Here is a 23146-nt window from a genome sequence, read left to right as displayed (position 1 = left end):
TTTCAAGTCAATTACAGGAAAAGTTTAGAAGTCAAATTACAAGGAAACGAGAAGAGATAGGAATATGATGTTGAAGAACAAATTATGAATTGTCCTTTGCTATAATCATAATTCATTATTTTGAGAAAATTAACACAAACCTCATCAAAAACACTAACTTTTAACTACTTTACAACTAAAAGGTAATTAAAACTAATTATCTGAAAGATATGAAAACATTATTCAATAGAACATTTTCTCACCTTTCTAATGGCACTAAAAGATTTAAAATACGAGCTATACTTTTTGAGTTAGAGGTGTTTTAAGATAAACAAGTTTTTACACAAAAAGTTCAATAACTCTGTAACGGTTCAAATTTGATGGTATGTGTAGAACGATTTTTTTCTCCAAATATGACACTAAATCACCCCTCGAGAGATTCTTACTCATGAACATAACACCCTGTATATGTGCGTATGTGTCAAAACCCCACTCACTTTTTCTCAGAGATGGTTGAGCCGATTTGCACAAACTTAGTCTCAAATGAAAGGTACACGCAGATGGGAAGTTGGATTGAATTTTGTTTTGATCTGCGTTCCGGTTCCGGAGTTACGGGTTGAAGAGTGCGGCTACGCAGCAATTTTCCATATAAACTGGTACTATGATATCAAAAGGATGTAACACTTAATAAAATTTGTGCAAATTTATTAGAATTTGTCAGTCTAGATCAATAAATATTACCCAAAGTCTCTTTGACCAGATTGGTCACTTACGACGGTTCTTGATTCCATATAAGCAGGAACTGAAAAATGTTCAAAGGCGGGGAGGAAAATTTAAAAATTGAATTTGAATTTTTGATATCTTTAAAATGTATTAAACGTCGGAACGTGATGCAATCTCGAAAAAATGGGACGTATTGCTCCAACCGACGGTTTCAAATTGGCAGGGTAATAATAGAAAATAGGCTCATCACCCTACATACAAATGAGTTTTTATAACAGTAGGAAATGAGTAAAAAAACAAAATACGCCAATGACGAAAAGAGAGTAACTCCAGTGTATTTTGCATCATTTGGTCATGGAAACTACAACGTTTTTCTAAAAATCTATTTGATTGAATTACAACGTAAAACCGCCAAAGATGAGTTACTGTATGATTGTCGTGAAATTTTATTAAAAACGAACTTCTAATGCCATAACAACAACGAGGCCTACGTATGCTTGCCTTCGCACTATACTCATTCGAAAACTTTTAATTTCCTCTTTGAATATACAATTTAACTGACAGCAAGTTGGTGTCAGTTACTGAAGAAATCGGAAGTGTGATTATTCTGGATTCAACTTTTGTTGATAGTTTGGCAGGAGCTACTAATCGGAATACGGGTTGTATTGAAGTTTCTGTATTTGTTTGGGTATTCCATGCAAGGTTTGACGTAGGGTGCTGATTGCTTTTAGTATTGACACGTCAAAAGAACACAGCGTGGTCTGAAAAAAGCTAGATCCTGGCTCCAGGGTCATGAATGAAGCAATGCGGTGTTTCAACCGCATTCTCGCCGAGGAAAAAAAATTCCATTTAATCTTAAAAGTTTGATATATTTTCATCCTCAAGTGGGATCGATTTGTGGTCCTCGACAAAGTTGTTTATAGTAAAGTTATGATTCTGAAGGTAACAATCTGATGCATAAAATGCCATCTAGCGGTGAAAAAAATTCTTACAAGTTTCTCCAACCTGATAAATTATCGAAAAGCTTCGAACACACTAGTTCGGAATCTAGACTTGTCAGATTTGGTTCAAATTACGGAGCAGATACTCCAAGTGGGACTAGCAATCGTAAACCGATGGGATTGATTTTCACTCTGATGGGTGAAAATCAATCCCCACTGAGTTGATGCGCTACTATTATGGTTAGAACCATATTGAACTTTAACCAAAGATATTTTATAAAAACAAATCCGGAGCATTTAAAACAACTTCAATTAGAATCAGAAGATGTTTCCTTCCAATTAGCAACAATGTACACAATGGCAATTGATGCAATCTGTTCGATTAGATTTTAATAGTCGTTCGCCAATAAATCAATTTTGAAGCATCGTATTCTAATGAACCCTAATAAACTATTCAATTCGTTAGAGGGGCGAGCCAAGCACACTGGTACCCACTCGTCGTATGCTAGACAAAAACAAAACAATTTGAGTGATGAAACTACCTGATTGTAGCGCGATTTATCGGCTTCAAATATTAAATGCTTTTCCTCGAACGTAAAATACATCCCAAAAACTGTAGAATGTGATTCGCTCCAACCAGTTGTTGGCATTCAACAAACAATGAATAAATTACTGCAAAAGTCAAGTGGCAAACGAAATGGGTAATTAAAAATCGAATTCATATACAGTTGATGCAAAACTGATGGAACCTTTCAAGCGCGGGGATAAAAAGCGAAACACCCGGTGTTGAGCTGTGCTGTGCAATATGAATTATTTTCCCACCGAAATTTTCCTCCAACCAACCCCCGAACAAAAGTCCCCTGTCAATAGAACATTTCATCGAGCAGCATTTGGTCGTTCGGACTCACCTTTCTGAGGTACAAAATATATGCAAAAAAAAATGAGAATGGGGGGTGAATGATCCCCTCTCATGCACTTTTACTGAATTGGAATGTTTGTACTGGCCCGGTTCGGTTGCAGTTCAACCTGATGAAAAACAGTCACAAGTATGCAGGAATGCGGGAAGAAAATCAAACTGCTGAAAACCGTAAAAGTTCGGTTGAAAATTTGGATACCGCTTGTGGTCGAAGGAGAGTTATACTGCTTCAACCGAGCCAAAGCAGAAAGAAAACCAAACTTTGAAACGAATGTAAATATTGAGTGCAAGACCGACCGATCGAGTTTTCTAAAGATGTCAGTGGAAATTGCGCAATGTTTGCTCAAGTGTCCCGAGTTAGGAGGAGAGGCACTTGGAATGATTATTTCCTCTGGTGTGTACAGGCAAACTTTTCTCTGGCTGCCGGTAGAAATCGAAGACAAATATATGAGATGGTTTACCGGAAGAAGAAAATGTGAATCGATGGCGAACAGAGAAGGGATGGTTTGTCTCCAACTTCATCTAAATTTGGTATTTGAATGGCAGGTGGTTTCCTCGGCGATCGACAAAAGCATCATAGACTTATATCCACATCAGGAATAATCCGCATTAGTTTTGATGATTGGATGAGTAGTTTGCTTTTTTCCCGTAGAAAGCTTCCATACACTTCCAGTTCACGGGAACAACACAGAGAAAATTTGATTACATTCCATTGATGGCTGTTTCGTAACGAACATACTTGCTGAGCTCTGCAGAATTGGATGTAGATTTAATTAAAATTTTCTGTCTAGATGCAGTTGATTAGTTTCGTACGCTTGGAACCATTCTAGGTATAGGACCAGAAGCACACAATACCGGACATTCCCATGCCGACCTATTTTTGGCTGAGTTTGGTATATTTTCTAAGCGTTGAGTTGAGTTGAGTTAAGCTAATTATGAATGATGCTAGTACTGATAATCTCCTTTAACCCATTCATGCCCATGTTGTTTGTGGACAACAACGTTTTTAAACAGCTAAAACTTTCAATTGAGACGAGATTTACTCACAAAAACAAGTAAGGCTCATTAATGTGATGATTGCCTTTCATTTGAGTTTTAACAGTTACAAGGATCAGCTCTAGAACTGAAGTTGTTGCAATTAGTCTGATTGGATTCCGATAGAGCAGTGCTGCCAGGGACAGTTTACGTTGACGACGGAAAATGATTTTTTCATATATCTTCGTTATGGTGCAATATTATTGAAAACTGATAAAACTTATCAATTTAGACTTTCGTTGGCTACGTTTTCAACGTAATAGGACTATTATAATTATTCTAGGAGAATTGTATTGAGCATTGGAAGCTTGACCAGCTTCTAGCACTGCCATGGAAGCACCTATCTTTATGAAAATAGACTTTTCGTGTTTCTTGACCCCACCGTTTTCAAGGAAAAATAATTTAGAAACCCTACCTGCACTAGAAAAAAGTTGGGCATGAAAGGGTTAAAAGAGAATTTGTAACAGACATCATAGAGACAAGTCTGTTTTGATTGTTGCACGAAAAAAGTCATTATTATATGATTATTTGTTATTGGATAAATTAGTTATGGAATTTGCGTTTCGCCTTCGTCTCATCAGAATCCGACGCTAACTTAGTGACGGGATTAAGCAATCGCCGAATTGACGCCAGCTCCAAACAACGAAAATACTGAAACACACGCTCAGAAACACAAATAATGTTTTCGTTTTTGGAGCTAGCCTCAATCCGGCGCAAGCTCAGTAGTCCTATCATTAAGCTAGTGTCGGATTCTGATGAGACGAAGTCGAAACGCAAATTCCATAATTATTTTAGTCAAAGGCTTTGTGCTCTCCACGCGCAAGGGTGGTTTTAAACAAGTTTAATTTTTACAACTTTAATTACACACTCGCAGGCGTTTGGTTCTCATGTCAAAACACAGTTCGTTTCCCTATAATCCCTACCTTCTATAGTTTCCCTAGCTTCTGTGCTCGGATAACCAGGACACTATTCGGTACCAGCCAGTAACATTAAGCGTTCACATGTTGTGTGAACTATTTGGATTTAGTGTCTAACTGACGCATATTTAGTGTTAATTTTGATACATCGACGAACTAACAGCAAGTTGTTGTCAGTTATTGACGAGTGGAACACGAAACATTGAAATCTAACTTTTCAAAGTTGGGTCTTGTCTCCGTATGCGCAAATTTGTAAATCCATTTTTTTTGCTGGGGAAAAAGACAGTTTGTTTTTCCGGAAAAGATATTCTTCTTCAAGCAACGACTTCAAGGCCCGCTAGGGGTCCACGGATCCCAGGTTGAGAATTGCTGGTCTAGAATATATTCACAAGTTAGTGGACAATGCATTGGACATCCACGAAAAAGTATGAATTTTTGAAAACTCATTCGATTCACCCCAGAGTCGATTCATAGTCCGACCAGAAGTGTCTGCTACAAATTTGAGCCAAATCGGAGAAATTTAGCAACCGGACCAACGTGTTCAAAGTTTGCATGGGATTTTTCGACGATTCACGTGCAGAAAGCTCACTATCTTGCATTTTCACCAATAGATGGCTATGTATGTCTCAAGATAATTTATTGTCCATAACTTTGTCGAAGACCATTAATCAAACAAACTTTCTTCGGAGAAATTATAAGTCTTTTGTATGTATGTGTTGGGAACTAATCCTTACCAGGAAAGAAATCTATTCGTTAAAATCGCCTCTTAACCCATTCATGCCCATGTTGTTTGTGGACAACAAGCACTTTTGATTGAGGCAAGATTTGCTCACAAAACTAAGTAAGGCTTATAAATGTGACTATTGCTTTTCATTTGAGTACTAACAGTTATTACGATCGGTTCTAGTACTGAAGTTATTGCAGTGTCTGATTGGATTCCAATGGAGCAGTGCTGCCAGGGACAGTTTAAGTTGACGACGAAAAATGAATTTTTCATATACCTTCGTTATGTTGCAATATTATTGAAAACTGACAAAACTTATCAATTTAGAGTGCCTTTGGCTACGTTTTCCACGCAAGTGGACAATTGTAAATATTCTAGAAGAATTGTATTGAGCATTGGAAGATAAAAATTGAGCAGCCTCTAACACTGCGACGGAAACGCCTATCTTTATGAAAAATGGCTTTTCGTGTTTCCTGACCCCACCTTTTTCTAGGAAAAATAGTTTTGAAATCCTACATGCACTAGAAAAAAGTTGGGCACGAAAGGTTTAATAGCCTAGGCCATTACGACAAATGATTACTAGCTCTTCAAATGAGCTATGAGAGGTTTCATTCTCATCATTTTAGCCTGAATCACAAATGGGATTAGTATGTGTTGTTCAAGTGTGCGAAGCACTGTATGGCCAACGACGTGTAGCCGTGGGGTTCGATATTGTATTATGCAAGTATGAGGCCGGTTGAACACCGCCGAATCATTTAGGAGCTCTTCGGTCGCAGTTCAAGAGCGGAAAAAACTGATGCATTTGCGCTCCAGAGGATTTGTTTTGGATGCAAAATGAACCAAAATCATAATTAATCTAAAAAACAAAATGAATAAATACATTAGTGTAATAAATATAACAATTGAAATGATAAACACGATTCAAATGAATTAATAATGTATAAAATGAAGCAAAAATTAAAAAAATAAAATGATAAAATATACAAAACTAATAAAATCAATAACATGATAAACCAATAAAATAAAGTAAACAAATGGAATAATTAAGTTAATAAAAAGATGAGGATTAACATGAATTAAATAATTTAAATTAAGTTAGATTTTTGTGTTTCGAATTCATCTCGTCAGCAACTAGCACCAACTGGGAGTCTAGTAAGACGATGTATATAAACTAGTACCCAAATCAGCACTAGATAGACAAACACAAAAATCCAAACAGTTCCCACGACACATGTGAACGTCTAAAGCAACTGACTACGCAAATGTGGATTTTTTGGGTCTACCTAGGGCTAATTTGGGCACTAGTTCAGATACATCCTCTAACTTTGCTCTCAGCTTGTGCTGGTTACTGACAAGATTAATTCGAAACACAAAAATCGAACCTAATCTAAGTTAAGTCTTGGGTTAATGTACAACTGGGTTAATCCAATTTTTTCATTTGCGAATATTGGATAAAATGAATAGTTACACATTTTTTAAACAGAATTAAATAAATAAAATAAGTAATATTAATAATATGTAAAATAAATAGGTGATAAAAATGAGTAAAATAAAGAAAATGAAGCAAATAACAAAATGGCGGGGGGTGGGCGTGGCGTAGTTGGTAAATCGATTGCCTTGTACGCAGCGCACCTGGGTTCGGATCCCGACCCCGCACATAGGGTTACAAATTTTTCATAAGAGATTTTTCTAACCCGAAGAGACAAATGACCTTAAGGTTAAAACCTCTATAATCGAAATAAAAAAAAACAAAATGAACAAAATAATAAATTTTTGGGTGTTGCAACGACTGTGGTTGTTTCAGGGGCATTTATTCGGCTGTTCAGTCATGTAAATTTTAGCGAGCACTAATTTTGGTAATGTCCAAACGTTTCGACCGTTGGTTCCGGTCGAAACGTTTGGACATTACCAAAATTAGTGTTCGCTAAAATTTACATGATTGAACAGCCGAATAAATTCCCCCCAAAATAATAAAATCTATTAAATCAATCAAACCAATTAAAACAATAAAATGAAAATATGAGTAAAATGGAGCAAATGGATGAAGCGAATAAAATTAATTAAATGAATAAAATAAATCAATCACACAATACTGAAATAAATCAATAAAATGAATAAAATATTTAAAAATAAATAACATAAATTAAATAATTGAAATAAATTATATGAAATAAAATAAACAAAAAATAACAAAATCAACAAAACAGATAAAATGGGTAAACACAAAAAAAAATGAAATGAATAAAGAATAATTTAACGAAGAGAACTCAATGCTAACTACTAAACTAATAAAATAAATAAAATGGTTAAAAAGAAATAATGAATAACATGAATTAAATGAATGTATAATGACGTGAATAACACTAATAAAATGCAGTGAAGTTAATAAAATAAATAAAGTTATGTAATTACCTAAATGGATAAAATTATTAATAATGAATATCCGAAACAAACATTTTTTATTCAGATTATAGAGCGAGTAACTCTAGGGTCATTCACCTCTTTTTTCGGTTTAGAAAAATCTCCTTTAGAAAAAGCTCCAACCCAATGAGTGAGGTTGGGAATTTACCAACTACGTTATAACCATACTCTAAACAATTAAAATTAATAATATGAGTATAATAAATTAAAGGAATAAAATTTATTTAAATGTATAAAATAATTAAAATGAATAAAACAGAAGACATGGACAAAATGAATGAAATAAATAAAAGAAAAAATGAACTTTATAGCAATAAAATAAATGCAATAAAGAAAATAACTGACATAAAAATTTATAAAATGAATGAACTAATGAAAAAAATAAAAGGAATAAAACAAACAACTATGCTATATTTTTGCTTAGTGGAGAACAATTTTGTTTAAAACTATTTTTTCTCCTTTTTTATTTCGACTAAGTTAGTCACATTTTCTTTTTACATTTTAACGTCATTCAATTAGCTAGAGATTACCGAGTAGAGAAAGTTATGAAAATTAGAGCCATAGTTCTCACCAAGGATGTGAAGTAAACAGATCGGAAAACTAGAAGTGGCAGGATCATTAGAACAGGCTTAATATCGCACGGGCTTAACTTTTGTCTTCTGCTGATGAGGGTCGAGCTTAGGCAGCATAACTACGAATCATTCGAGTTCACCAGCATGTCTCTTGGAAACATTAAAACTATTTTTTCTCCATTAAGGAGAAAATTGTTCACATCATCTTTGCGCGCGAGGAGCACAACACCTATAACTAAATTGATTATGGAATTTGCGTTTCGACTTCGTTTCATCAGAATCCGCCTCTAACTTAGTATCAGAACTACACTAGCTTAAAAAAAACGGAAACACAATTTGTGTTCCTGGGCAAACCCCTGGTCAAGCGTGATGTTCCGCAAGAAAAAAAAGCTCATTTTAAGCTAATGAGAACTAATGAAATCGAAACATTTGGTTTGGCTTAGCAATCCAATGCACGATGCTGTATTTCTCCTTATTGGAGAACGATTTTGATGAAAACTATTTTTTCTCCATTTCATCTAAAAAGACAATTTTGGCGCTAGCGTCAGTCCGGATCTAGCTTAATCCTGTCACCAAGTTAGTGTCGGATTCTGATGAGACGAAGTCGAAACGTTAATTCCATAACTCATTCATTTTATAACTTTATCTGAATAAGGTTACAATAAACCATATAGTGCTTCCATACGACTCTCTTGTCAGCTGCTCATTTGCATTGGCGGCTGCGTTAAATCGGTGACGTTTTAGATTTACTAAAGGATTTTAATCTGTTATCAGAAAATTGATATATTCGCTTTTGTTTTAGATTTAAAAGATGTTAAATGGCCAACGTTTCGAAGGGACGTTCCTCCATCACCAGGGTTTGAACAGAAATTAGTTACAGTTTTCACATAAATCAAATTAACTCGCCAGTTATGACAACCCTGCACAAAATTTGTTTCCGCAAATACCTGCTCTATACTTCACAGTATTATTACGAAGATTGTATGAAACATACATTTGAATTTGATTTTCTCTTCTAAAATTTACTCATTTACTTTCCGTGCACATCACAGGACACAAAGATTTGTCATTGATTGTTTTTTTCAATTTTTTGATTATAGAGGTTTTAACCTTGGGGTCATTCGCCTCTTCGGGTTAGAGAAATCTCTTTTAGAAAAATCTCCAACTGGAGTTGGGAATCGAACCCAAGGCAATCGATTGACCAACTACGCTATGCCCGTCGCCCTGGCAATGAAATGTTTGACAGCAAATCCTATGACAAATCAGAAAAAAACCAGAAAAATTTGGATGAACCGATAGAATTTTTGACTAATTGTAGCTCATTATTCATATTAATCTTTTATAGCGCGATATTTTGCTTTAATATATTTCTATTGCAAATATTACATTTGTTATCTCTTGCGTAACGACCAGTACAATCTAAATAAGCAAGAAAGCCAAACAATCACTAGAAGTTTCTGTAACAACAAAATGTTACCCTGAATATGAAAAATATGAAACTATTTCCTTACTGGATGATATGGTAATATGTGTATTCATCAAGCATCAACCTCACGGTTTATAGTAACGCTTAATGAAAGTGGTAAATACCCTCAAATCCAGAAAAAGTTTATTCAACATCCTTGAAATGAAAAGAAGGATGGTTTTGACAATATCACCCCTATCACAGAAGCTAAAAATAATTATCCAAAATGATCATAGAAGGCTTTTTTAACAAATTTCGCTAAAATCGATTTAGTCATTTCTGGAACAATGGCATGACATAAGTACACATGTATACATACAGACTTTGGGTCAATTCGTCGAACTGTATTGTATTGTACTGTATTGTTTACTGGGGCTTTAACCGCGATAGGTCATCCGCCGAGTTGTTTTATGATGCTGTAGCTCGAAATACTTATTACCTACATATTTACCCTCTTGAGTAAAGTTGAGTAAGTTTGGGACAAAGGGGTCCGGCAAGTAAACATTTTAGTTAGTGATTCTGTCACTACATGGCGCTAGTGTACAGGTGAAGTTTTGCGCACCAAATTGTTCCATCACGTTTTCCTAACGTTCTAGAAGGTTCGTTCGAAAAAATCTTTCAAAATGTCATGACAATGCATACGACAATTATTTTAACTCGGAGGCCTGCCACCACGTGGCGCTAGTGCGTTTGTGAAACAATGCAACATTGAATATGTTTAATTCTGATTACCTAGAGACTTCGCGCCCCCAACAAAGTTCTTCAGAAGGACAAGACCGTGTGGATATTACCCGTTTGATTCGGCACTCTCTCACTACATGGCGCTGGTGTACATACATAAGGAAAAACTGAATTTTTAACTAGAATTGTCAATTGATTCTGACTGCCTAGAAAGTAGGTACATAGGAATTCATGAAATTTGTTTTACTTCGTGATATTGACTGCCTTGAATGTTGTTTAAAGAGCGGATCTGGATGATAGTTTGTTTGATTCGAAACTTTGTCTAGTATAGAAATTGACTTATGTATTTTTAACATGGTCAAGGCTAGATTACATTCGTTTTGATTTTTAACTTAATTATTTCGTGGCGCTAGAGTATACATGAAATACTGCAAATATTGATTGCTCGAGATCATTTACATAAAGTATGGTTTTTATGTGTTTCGGATTCCCCTCGTCAGTAACTGACAGCAACTTAATGCTATTTAGATAAGTCCAAATTAGCACCAAATTGGCGCTAGTTAGATGTTCGTGAACGCTAAACAACTGGTTTATACCGAGTGATGTCTCGATAGTAAGCACTAGAGCGTTATCGAACTAGCATTAAGTTGGTGACAGTTACTGACGAGAAGAGTCCGAAGCGCTAAAAAAACAGACTTTATGTTATGTCTTGTGTGCTTAAGCACAAAAATTTGGTTTTATCCAAAAATTTTCCGTTTGAGAATTTTGCATCATTGACATTGTCCCCGATAGGAGTGGTTTTTGCAGTACTGGGTATAACAAGTTCAAAAGATCATTTTTCACATGCAACTAACGCCCCGTGTAGGGAGAGCTTCGAATTAAAATAGTAACTATCCGCGCGGCATTTGTCTCGTTATAAATTTGACTGAACTTTCTCTAGGTAGTCAGAATCACTCGAATTTTCAAATTTATTATTACACTTATACACAAGCGCCACGTGGTAACAGTGCACAGTGGTCCAGAATGTGAATTTAGCAGGAATTTTAACATTTTACTAAAATTGAATGACTTAGCCTTACAATATGTTTGGCAAAATTGTTGTACTTTTTAAGTCCCTTCTATTTGTTTAAACAGATGCTAGGATGGTTCTAACTATAGCCATATTTAAAATTGAACTTTTTAACGGTTCGAGATAGAGCTTAACTGTCTTCAATGAAGTTGTAGAGCAACACATTTTAGACAAATTTGCTGAAGACATGCAAGCTCTAGCTTTTATACTTTCCATTGTACGAGAAATCCAAATGTAAGCTTTTTGATGTTTCTTTAAAAAAACGGTTTTACTTCTATAACTTTTGAAGTTTTTATTTTACACTAAAGTGCCCTTTGGACAACTTGAAGATTATTTTAGAGCGTCCAACTTGCTTTAAAACACCAACTACTAAACTTTTTTCGTTTTAAAGTTACTTTTATATAAAAAATACAACTTTTTAAAATAGCATTATCTTCGAATAGGGCACTTAGCATTAAATACCTTTGCTGTCATATGAAATAGCATGCTTTGTAGTATAGATCACCAGAAAATGGAACATACGATATTTTTTTAAATCTTGCAAAATTTACTCAATAAATACTTTATTTTTAGTAAAAAGTATATATAACTACCTAACGAGAGAAGCTAGAGGTTCGATATATTAAGACAAATTGTTCTCCTTCATAATATCTGAAAGTATTCAGATTTAAAAAAATTTAGAGCCACCTTACCCACCATTTGAATCCATAGGATTGGGACCATCCATACATGACGTAGCATTATATGGGGGAGGGGAGAGTTTTGTATTTTGTGATGATGTGTGACGACAGGGGGGGGGGGGGGTAGGGGGTCATGTCATGCTACGTAGCTTTTTTAAAGGGGAATAGGGGTTGACCTGATGTCACGTCAATCTTACCCGTTTCATCTAACTAACATCGTTTTTGATTTTTTTTAAATTTTTTACGGGGACAACGAGGGGGTGAGGGTTACCGTCAAGCTACGTAATTATCAGGGGGGTATATAGAATTTTGTGACGAAATGCTACGATGGGGGAGGGGAGTGCTAAAAATCACTCAAAAAATGCTACGTCATTTATGGATCATCCCAAAGATAGAAAAATATTTTAAAGTGCAATATTTTATCATGTAAACGGAACTATATTGTCCACCGTGAAAGTAATTTAAACATATTACAAAGCGTCAATTCATGAAAAATAAAAATTTTAATAAAACTTTTTCAGTTTTCATTTTTTTCCAACCAATCCTTCTGATCTTTTTCAGAGCTTTTGAAGACGAACATTTTCTTTAAAAAAAAATCAAAACTATCTTCTATATTTCAAAAGATATAAACACTTATTATATCAAAAATAGTTTTTTTAAAATCAATTTTATGAAATTTTAAAAAATATCGTAAAAATAGGCCATTTTTTGCTTAATTTTAACTCTAATCATGATCTTATTTATAGTTGAAAAAGAATTATCTTTTGTTTGGCCCAATGAATGATATTGTTATTCCAAAAAAACTCATTTTTGGCGAAAAAATGTTCATAACTTTTCAACGAAAATAGTTAGATATGTTGTGCCATGAAACAAATTACTCGCCATAAAACAACCTTAAAGTTGTCTGAAGACTACTTCGGTTTAAAGTCAATACCGCAAAAGTTATTTGAATAAAACAGTTTTTTTTCTAAGAAACCCCAAGAACCACCCTAACTTTAGATTTTAAAATTTATTGTAAAACAAAAAGTAGGACAGATAGAGCTTACATGTATTAAGCAAACTTTTTCAAAATTTGTCGTTCTACAACTTCGCTGAAGGTCACTTGGCTCTAGTTGGAATGATTAAAAAGTTAAATTTTTGATCTGGGTAAAATTAGAACCACCCTAACTGTTGTTTTAACAAAAAGAAGTGGCTTACAAGCTACGAAAACTTCTCCAAAGACTAAGGTGTATAGTTCTAGTAAAATCTCAAAATTCCTGCTAAATTTGCATACTGAACTAAAATAATTATCATCATCACGGCCATTTTCTTGTAAACAACTTTGCTGAAGACACGAACTATTTAGGTCGTTAGGGAAACGAAATAAAAGAAGTTCAAATGCTCAATTTCACATGCACACTAGCGCCACAAGGTGACAAAATTCTGATGCCAACCATTCACGTTCGGTAGGCCTTCAGAACAACTTTGCTGAAGAGAGTGCGGGTAAGCAGAATCTACAGATACAGGCATTCAAAATTTATCCTATTAAGATTATGCTAAAATTATCGATGTATCGCAATATTCGGTATTGGTGTTGCAATACTTTTTGAAGCGATTTCAAACATTTTGACGGGTAGCGTATGTAAGACGCAACCCTCAGTGTATTGTAAAATATCTTGAAAATTTAAGCGGTACCTATACCTTTCCATTATTTTACAAAGATAAAAGGACTGGTTTAGTCCGCATGTATCATTCTGTTTTTTTTTATTTTTTTATTTTGATTATAGAGGTTTTAACCTTAGAGCCATTCGCCTCTTTTCGGGTTAGAGAAATCTCTTTTTCAAAAATCTCTAACCATGAGGGCGGGGTTGGGAATCGATCCCAGGTGAGCTGCGCACAAGGCAATCGATTTACCAACTACGCTATGCCCGTCCCCGTATCATTCTATGCATTACAAATAAAAGTGCTTAATTTTTCCCAGCACGACGCGTGGTAATTTGATTTTCGTATGTGCTTAGTGTTGTCTGAATATGAGGAGACTCTTGAGGAATTCCACGAAGATCCGTACAAAAATCTTTAAAATCACGCATGAAAAAATACACACTGAAAAAATGTGTAATTTTTCGCAAAAATAGAAATTTATACTAAAAATTTCGCAATTTTCAAAATTCTTTATATTTTTTTCAACAAAAACCTACAGAGAAAAGAAATAATTTGAATGTGATTGCATGATAAAAAATTTAAAATATCATGCAAAAAACAAAATTTCCGAATTTTTCTGTTACGAGCATTTTGATTTGAAATAGCATTTAGAACCATGTTCCTTAGCAAAAATTGTATTGTTGATTGCAAATACAGTAAAGACCCGATTTTATCAGCCCCCGATTTTATCTACCTCCAATTTTATCAGCTTTTTGACCCGATTTTATCAGCTTCATATGAAAATTTATAGTTGGTAGTTTGATAGGCTCTAGCAGACGAACCAAGTTCAATTCGAGTAAATCCTTTCTTGAGCATATTTTCTTATCTTAGAGATCCGAAATATGCCAAAAAAAATTTTTTTTTGATTTTGCACTGTCAGACCCCCTTAAGGAATGTTTAAGCTAAACATTCAGGAAAGGTTATGAGGCTATATCTAGGGACTAAAGAAAAATATTGTAGGAGCTTCGGTTTCTTGAAAAGAAAGAATATATGTCCCGATTTTTTCAATGTCACCAAGGGGCTGATAAAAACGGGTCTTCACTGTAGTATGAATTATAAAAATATGTTAGGAGTTTTTGTTAGCTAACCAATAACATGTATAAAGTTAGAACTTTGTTACTGATAAGTTCTCCATCATCTAATCACATTTAAAATGTTTCTTTTCTCTTCAGGTATTTGTTGACAAAATAGGATTTTTTTTAAAATAATGGGCTCTTTTGTAAAGCAAATTGTTAGCATAAATTTTTGATTTTGTGGAAAAATACGCAACATTTTATTTAGTATTCATTACATGTAAATCTTTCTTAGATGCTGAAAATACGATAATCGAACAAAATTTGTTTGAAAGTAATGTACGTCTAAAACGTCTACGCCCTATTGAAAAATTGCTCTTACATCAAAATGTTGTAATTGTCAGAGAAAGTCATTGGAGATGCATAAACCGTTAAGTTCTGGGCGAATCGGCGATGGTAGTATTTTGTGGTCAGCCAGTTTCTCACGGTTTTCTCTTGGATCAGCGGAACGACCGAAATAGAGCGGATGAACTAAACGTATTTTTTCAACTCGTAATTCGTAGATAAAACAGCAAAAAAGCTCGTTGAGGACCCCCGGTGAAATGATAGACACTTTCCAATTTCATTTCGATGTTAAAAAATCGAAGGTGGTAAGAGAAATACAATGCATTTTGGTACAAGCAATACTATTTTCCTGATTGTATTAATTTTCTCTTTACAACAAAGGTTTATTTAATGAAATTTAAAAAAATGGGCCCTTTCTCAAAAGAAATCTCAAAAATGGAAATTACGAATTTACTGTGAAATGTGACTTATATTGTACAGAGCAACACTAACACTTTTCATACGAACATAAAATGATGAAAGTAGTTTCGAAATTTTTATTAATATTTTACTCTTTTCAGTAGCTTGTTTGTGCGATGGAAACGTCTTTTCGGAGTTAACCTTCCAGAAGTCGTGATAGTGCACTGAGTGCATGCTGCTCTGAAAATCTAGCGAAATCGTCTTAGAGCAGTTGCGGCTGCTCGTTCAGTGAGCCATTTGCGCGACTTGCGAAGGGTTAAGGATGGCGCTTTTATAAAATTTTTGGTTGTCAAAGAGCTACCGTGAAGACGACCTTGCACAGTTAAAACCCTTTGCCATCCTAAAAACTAGCTAAGATATGGGTACATAATGGCAACTAGTAAAAATCTGTTCAAGTAAATATACCAAAAAGTAATTTTATACACTCCGCAAATTAGTTGTTTATTGAAACGAATTATACAAAATTTTAAAACTGAAGAATTTTCGGAGAAGTGACAATTTGACACTATTCCAAAGATCGCTATTTAAAACAATCTTCGAAACGACGAACAAACTTTTTTTTTGTAGGAGGTACTTATGCGTACCGCAGGGATGTCACCATAGCTTCTTGACATTCACATTATTCGCCAATGATTCGAGCTCGATCGTTAGCTCTAGCAAAAGAGCGATACATTACTCCAAGGTTATAGCTTAAATGTGAGGTAAGTCAATGTGAACAAATATTTCAGTTATCTGAATTCAGTGTAACGCCGTATAGGGTAATGAACCTATTTTCGCCTTAATTCTATCATCGCCCTAAACACATTAAAAGCCACTAAAAATGACTCATTACCCTACACCACGAAGAATAGAATACCTTCAGCAAATAAGAAGTAGACAGTGATGTGCACCTTTACACAATAAAATAAGTACCAAATATTTTCGTTTCGTTTACTGACTCACAAAACTTCTTCACTGCCTGGTTCAATAACCATCGCAGCAATTTCACAAGCGATCGCAAAACAATAAAACCACTGAAAAATTGATTAAAATCCAGCTCCCGACAGCCCATCATTCGTTGCTTCCGATGGGGGCCGACAACAATACCAGGACAAAACCACCCCCCAAAACAACAGTGCACAAACGAACGGAAAAGGACGAAGGGCTCGTCCTCGTTCTCCTGTGGCGAAATGACTTTCTAATAATTAAACTTCGAAACCGTTGTGGTTTCCTCTGATGTGCGGCGACCTTTCGCTTCCCGGTTTCCATCGGTCCCAAGTATTTACTACATAATAATGGAGGAAAACTCGAAAGAAATCAAAGTACCGACGGCGACCGACAGGGGGAAGAAGAAAAAAAACTGCCCGCTTACAGTTGATCTATAAATTAAACTTCCAATTGTTTCCTCGTTGGAGCGTACGACGCTGGCGTCGTTGTCGGTCGGTGGGTCGAGTTTTTCGAAGCGGGGAGATTTTCCACTTTCCGGAACATAATAGATATCCAAGTGGGAACTCATTTTCTCTTCCGATGCCCGTGATTTACTTCGGGTGGAGATTTCCGACGAACAATATTTATTTAGAAAACATCGATGGAACAGAAATCCGCAACAACTTTAAATGAAAATTTACTTGGGACTGAGGTTTAATCAAATTGTTTTCTCGGATTGATACCCATCGAAGAAGGTGTTTGAAAGAGCTGGTAGTTGTCTGTCATTTTGAGCAATGGTTATGATGAAAATTTAATTTAACCGATTGATGTAGTGATAAATAATCATATATTATACTGAGATTGGAAAGTTTGGCGTAATATAAATTTCTTGATTATATTATCGCGCTCGTGATAGCTTGTAGCAAGCACAATCTACAATCAAATCGCGCATAACACTTATTTATCGATGGAACTCATCTAACACGAACCGTTTAAATCGTGACGCAACTTGTGGTTGAAGCCAGCATAAATCCAATATCGAACCCTAGCCGGGGCTTGTTTGGTACACTTGTGCAAACCAACCCTTTCTTCCGCTCCGATGAAGGAACAGCGCGAAAATTGCTTGTTGCGGTTTGTGCCCATCTAGCATCTAGGACTCGCCATCATGTCATCTACCAGCTACGAACTCGGTGTGTGTGTTTTTGCATTCATACCCACACACACACTGCCTCCTCTGTCCCGTGTTAGCCTCACATATCACAACGGCTGAATCCTGCACGCGGATCAGCGAGGAAAATAGTTCCCGCCGTCGTCGTCGCCATCATCGTCGTAGTTTTTATTGGTTCGCTTTTTCATCGATATACCGTTGCCACCAAGTGGTCCAAGTGGGATCGCAATCACGTGCTTTTACGTTCTCGGAGGAACAGAGAGAGAGAGAGACATAGAGCTAGTGGCGGTCAAGAGGCGGTTCCAATCCGTGTCGGTTTCCGTTGCATTCGACGACCAATTTCCAGCAGCCTATACTGCTGGCTGGAGGTATTTTCGAAACCAGGGGGAAAAAATAATGGTATTTCAAAGGGATTTTCGCGATTGTACATGTTTTGAAGGTGGCGGCCCGACCGCCAGAGGCACAATTTGGAAATGAAGTGGTTCGGTTTTGATTACCATATCGCTTTTTGGATTTTATTTAGTGGAGCCACAAGCTGTAGTGAACAATCAGAACACTAAAAAATACAAAATACTCCAAACTATCGCTGTCGTAAATAGTGTTTTACAACAATATGGGAATAGCTTTTGTTGATAATGTGTTAAACAAAATGTGTGAATTTTTAAACCGATATGAAGAAACCGCTTAAGCTCAAGCAACTCGAAGTGCCTATGAGAACCAGATCGTTAGGCGAAAATCGCGTCGTTAAAAGACCTCGTGCGGTAGTTGTTGACAACGATAAAACTCCTGCTATCCCAATAATCAAAACAAATAGAGAAACCCGAGGAGACTAGGTCAAGTGCGAGAATAAATAATTCGCAATAACAATAGACAACTATGATCAGATATTTTGTTACTTTTGAACGCTTCACACTAACGCACAGTGGGTTTTTTTTGCCAAAATCAAACTATTTATTAATTAAGGCTAAAGCGTTAAATTTCGGTAGATGACGTCTTCGGAGGAATTTGTGAGCATTACAAGTTCTTCCATATAGTATTATGATTTTAATGATTGATCTACCTAAACGTGAAACACATTTATCAACTTTCTTTCAAGTACATATAATAAGAATATGTCTTCAGCAAAGTTGTAGAACAGGCTTTTGCCAACAACTTTGCTGTAGACACAAAGTCTTCGTCTTTAATATCTTCAATATTATTGTTTGTTGTTTGTGGATGCCCACTCAAAAGACAATTTAATAATATTACTTTTTAAATATCATCCTGACAAGTTGGGTATGTTCCGTAGACTGGTTTGAATGATCTGAATGGATAACTTTCTATATTACAACATTGGATGATCTCGTCTATTCTCGAAGTAATTCAGCAGTTTTTGAAAAAAATATATTATTTCAAATAGTGATTGGTTGTTCACGTTGAAACAGCTGAGATTACATCAATAGTAATTTCGGGATAGTAATAAAAAAAATGCAAGGTCTGTCATTTGCTGAGATGATTTTGGCGATTAATCCTCCTAAAAGTTAGATTTTTAAATTTTTTTTTTCATTTGGTAGTAGAAATGGTCTGACGTCTTTGGAAAAGTTCTTGAGACTGCTTTCGCAAAATCTTTACTGAGCACATAATTTCAATTATCATTTCAATTATCACTCCTATGAGTTTTATATATTCTATGAAGTACTTCCAATCGTCAAAATATACAATTTTCATTACCGCATGATTTTTCCTATTTCAAGTATTTTCGAAGAAATAGGACATTTTTTGAAAAACTATTGTTTTTTTTCACTATAACACTAGAGGAATTCCACGAAGATCCGTCCGAAAATCTTTAAAATCGTGACCGACCATCTTAGATTCCTATGAAACTTTACACGTTTCACCGTCATGCAAGACTAAATATTTTCCACAAGTAATAAGATTATTTTGACTCAAAAGCAACTTTTCAAAAGGGCGTAAACGTTTCTACGTGTATGGATTTCAAAGTTTTTTTGTTCGATTACTGTATTTTATACAGCAAAACTCTCTGAGAACGAGTTACAGGGAATGAATACTTCTGTCTGAAAAAAATATACACTGAAAAAAAATTTGTGTCATTTTTCAAAAAAAAAAAACAAAAATTTATGATAAAAATTTAAATTGCGAAAAAACCCATTTTTTAAAATTTTTGCCTTTCTCATATAGAAAGGTTATGCAATCACTCTGAAAAACATCAACCTAATCCCGGCCCGGAGGGCCGAGTGTCATATCCCATTCGATTCAGTTCGTCGAGATCGGAAAAAGTCTGTATGTGTGTGTGTGTGTGTGTGTGTATGTATGTATGTGTGTGTATGTGTGTGTGTATGTATGTGCGTATGTGTCAAATAATGTCACTCATTTTTCCCAGAGATGGCTGGACCGATTTGCCCAAACTTAGTCTCAAATGAAAGGTGCAACCTTCCCATCGGCTGCTATTGAATTTTGGATCGATCGGAATTCTGGTTCCGGAATTATGGGTTTCAGAGTGCGGCCACACAGAAATTTCTCATATAAACTATAGGAAAAATTAAAAATAGTATTTTTATTTTTGATGCTAAATGTGCTCAAGCTGCATGAAACGTCGAGATTTGATGCAAACTCGAAAAAAATTTGACGACGATTCACTTTTTTGGATTTTGGCACATTTTTGCCTTTCTCATATAGAAAGGTTATGTAATCACTCTGAAAAACGTCAACCTAATCCCGGCCAAATTTTTTTTTCGACTCGCATAAGGTTTCTGGATTTTAACAGGGGCGTAGTTGATGGTTTACGGAGAGGGGTTACACCCCCCCCCCCTCTACTGTTCACTCCCCTCCTTTAAAAATCTCCTTAAATCACCCTTCAGACCACCACCCCATCCAGCGGATTTTAAAGTTACATGAAAACAACCAACATATGATTCAGCTATATAGTTTAATCAACAGACCCTATGGTTGAAATATATTTTGGTTGCTTTCATGTAACTTTCAAATAGTTTACAATATCGCCTTGATGTCAAAGAGAAAGTTGCACGAAAGTTTACGGGCCTTTTGAAAAACTTATTATTGTTTATGGAGAAACGCGACTAACTTATGAAAAGGTCGTAATAAAACAAAATAATTGTGTTGTTAAAACAAAAGTTAAAATATCTCGAGAACTACTACATTTTAGAAAATTTTTGTTATGAGCATTTCGATTTAAAATGGCGATTAGAATCATATTCAAAAAGAAAATTGTATTTTTGACTGCAAATAGTAAGAATTATAAAAAAATGTCAAAAGTTGTTGTTAGGAAAACTTTTTTATTAAAAGCTTTTCCATGATCCAAATACACTAAAAAGGTTGCTTTTACGTCTTTAAAACGATAAACATTAAATTTTTGACATTTTTTGATGGGGTAACGCGAATAGCTTTTAAAAAGAGCATAATTACACGAAATAATTGTTATTGAAGTAGCAAAATTTCAAATATCTCGAAAACTATCGCATTTTGGAAGATTTTTGTTAAATGCATTTTGATTTTAAATGGTGCTTAGAATTATATTCTGTAATAAAATTACAATTTTGTATGTCAATTAGTATGAAATTTAAAAACATGTACGAAGTTATTGTTAGAAAAACTTTTTTACCGATTTTTTCTCAATCATGCAATCACAATCAAAATGTTTCTTTTCTCTTTAGGTTTTTGGTAACAAAATATAAAAAATTTAAAAAATGGGTTTTTTCGCAATTTAAATTTTTATCATAAATTTTTGTTTTTTTGAAAAATGACACATTTTTTTCAGTGTATATTTTTTTCGGACAGAAGTTTTCATTCCCTGTAACTTGTTCTCAGATAGTTTTGCTGTATAAAATACAGTAAACGAACAAAAAAATTTTGAAATTCATATACGTAGAAACGTTTACGCCCTTTTGAAAAATTACTCTTGTATCAAAATATTCCAATTACCAGAGAATATCATGGAGATTCATACAGCGAACACACCTGAAACGTTTCGTTCGAATCGACGATGGTCATATTTTGCGGTCGGCCGGTTTCTCATGGAATCCCTCACTACTGGAAATAACGATAGACAAGTGAAATTTATTGAGCTTTAAAGAGTTGATGTAGGACTTCTCATTGCAACTAGTGCAGACTGCCCGTTCTTACCCATTCAAAAGTTGTTAATTTTGAAACTTTCGCTTATTTAACAATACACAAGGGGACACTTTTGTTGGTAGGGGTCCATTGGGAATTTTCGAATACCCCTGCCCCATCCTGCTCGTAGCATTTCGACACAAATTTCGAATCTCTTCCTCGAAAAAAAAAAACGTATTTTCTGCTAAGACTGCTCCCTATCGACAGAAAAAATAAAATATTTGGTATGATTCTCTTAAATACATTTCTTGGAAATTTGTTGAGAACGGCATGACGGTTGAAGTTAAATTGTGCATAAAAAATAGTGAGTAAAAATCTTTTGAGGACAAAAACTTTCTGTTCAAAATTTGATAGGATTTTCGTGGCATTTGATAATAGGTTTTTTTTTCTCAGTCCACCACCCCAGTTGCTTCTTCTAATGATTCTCATTTCTTAATTTTCCAAGACAAGAAAATTAAATTCAGCTACCAAACGAAGTTTACTAGCTAAGAAGGTGAATTTTAGTCCATTTACCTTAGAATCTTTTTCTGATGAAGAAAACGTGCCAAAAAGAATTAATTTCTACTGCTTTGTTGCTTATCCACTGCACATATAGTACATTCCTCCGGTAACGCAGTGAAATCAGAAACTGCAGAAGTGAAACGTGCCTCTACTGCGAGCATTACCATTGCGACTGATTGCATGTGTTGCGTTGCGTTGCGTAAGCACGGTATAATTCGTAGATTGCAGACTGATGACTCTCATTTCCAGCCAGATTACTTGAAGAGCATTGTTTGGGAATAACAATTGATCTAGCTCAAGCGAGAATTTCACCTGAGAACCACTATTGCGGGCCACGACCATGTTTACCGTAACTTGGGATACGAGAACGGAAGTATTGATGTGGTACTTACTTAACGGAAGGCCCCGACTCAGTGACACTTCCATAAGTACCACCGATTGGGTAGTGGGTGGGTTGTTAGTCAGGATTTGCCTCAAGCAAGCGATGCGACTGAGAATATATTTTCTCTCATAAAAAGTTTGAATAGTTTATTGACTGTAGGATACGTATGTTAACCCTTTCAGGCCCAAAGAGTTTCAAAACCACCATTGCGACCAAAAAAAACTCGTATTAGACCCTCGAAATGTACGGGGGGTGGAACAGTTCCAGAAGATGATAAGGACGTCAGAAGTTGCATTACTGTGAAGATGATTCCCGTGTATATGGACGATGATGATGAAGTCGAGCTACATTTGCGCTGCACATTAGCTTGGAGTTCCAAACGAATCAAGTTGAAATAAGAGGAAATGGAATCCATTATTTGAAAAAAATATTTTCCCGTGT

At 35.2% G+C, this 23146-nt stretch overlaps 1 protein-coding gene across 1 annotated transcript in view; it reads right to left on the bottom strand.

Annotated features, from left to right (window-relative positions):
- LOC131688304 (putative uncharacterized protein DDB_G0290521) overlaps positions 1-17115 on the bottom strand; it is a 145275-nt gene extending 128160 nt beyond the window's left edge. The window contains exon 1 of the mRNA XM_058972505.1: positions 16972-17115. Within this exon, the coding sequence (XP_058828488.1) occupies positions 16972-17115 (144 nt within the window). The remainder of the gene's footprint in view (positions 1-16971) is intronic.
- Between the last annotated feature and the right edge of the window lie 6031 nt (positions 17116-23146).

This window comes from Topomyia yanbarensis, chromosome 3 (assembly GCF_030247195.1).
Source record: "Topomyia yanbarensis strain Yona2022 chromosome 3, ASM3024719v1, whole genome shotgun sequence".
NCBI classification, from domain to species: domain Eukaryota; kingdom Metazoa; phylum Arthropoda; class Insecta; order Diptera; family Culicidae; genus Topomyia; species Topomyia yanbarensis.
The sequence above is the reverse complement of the archived record's forward strand: the minus strand, read 5'-3'. Positions and strand labels throughout refer to the sequence as shown.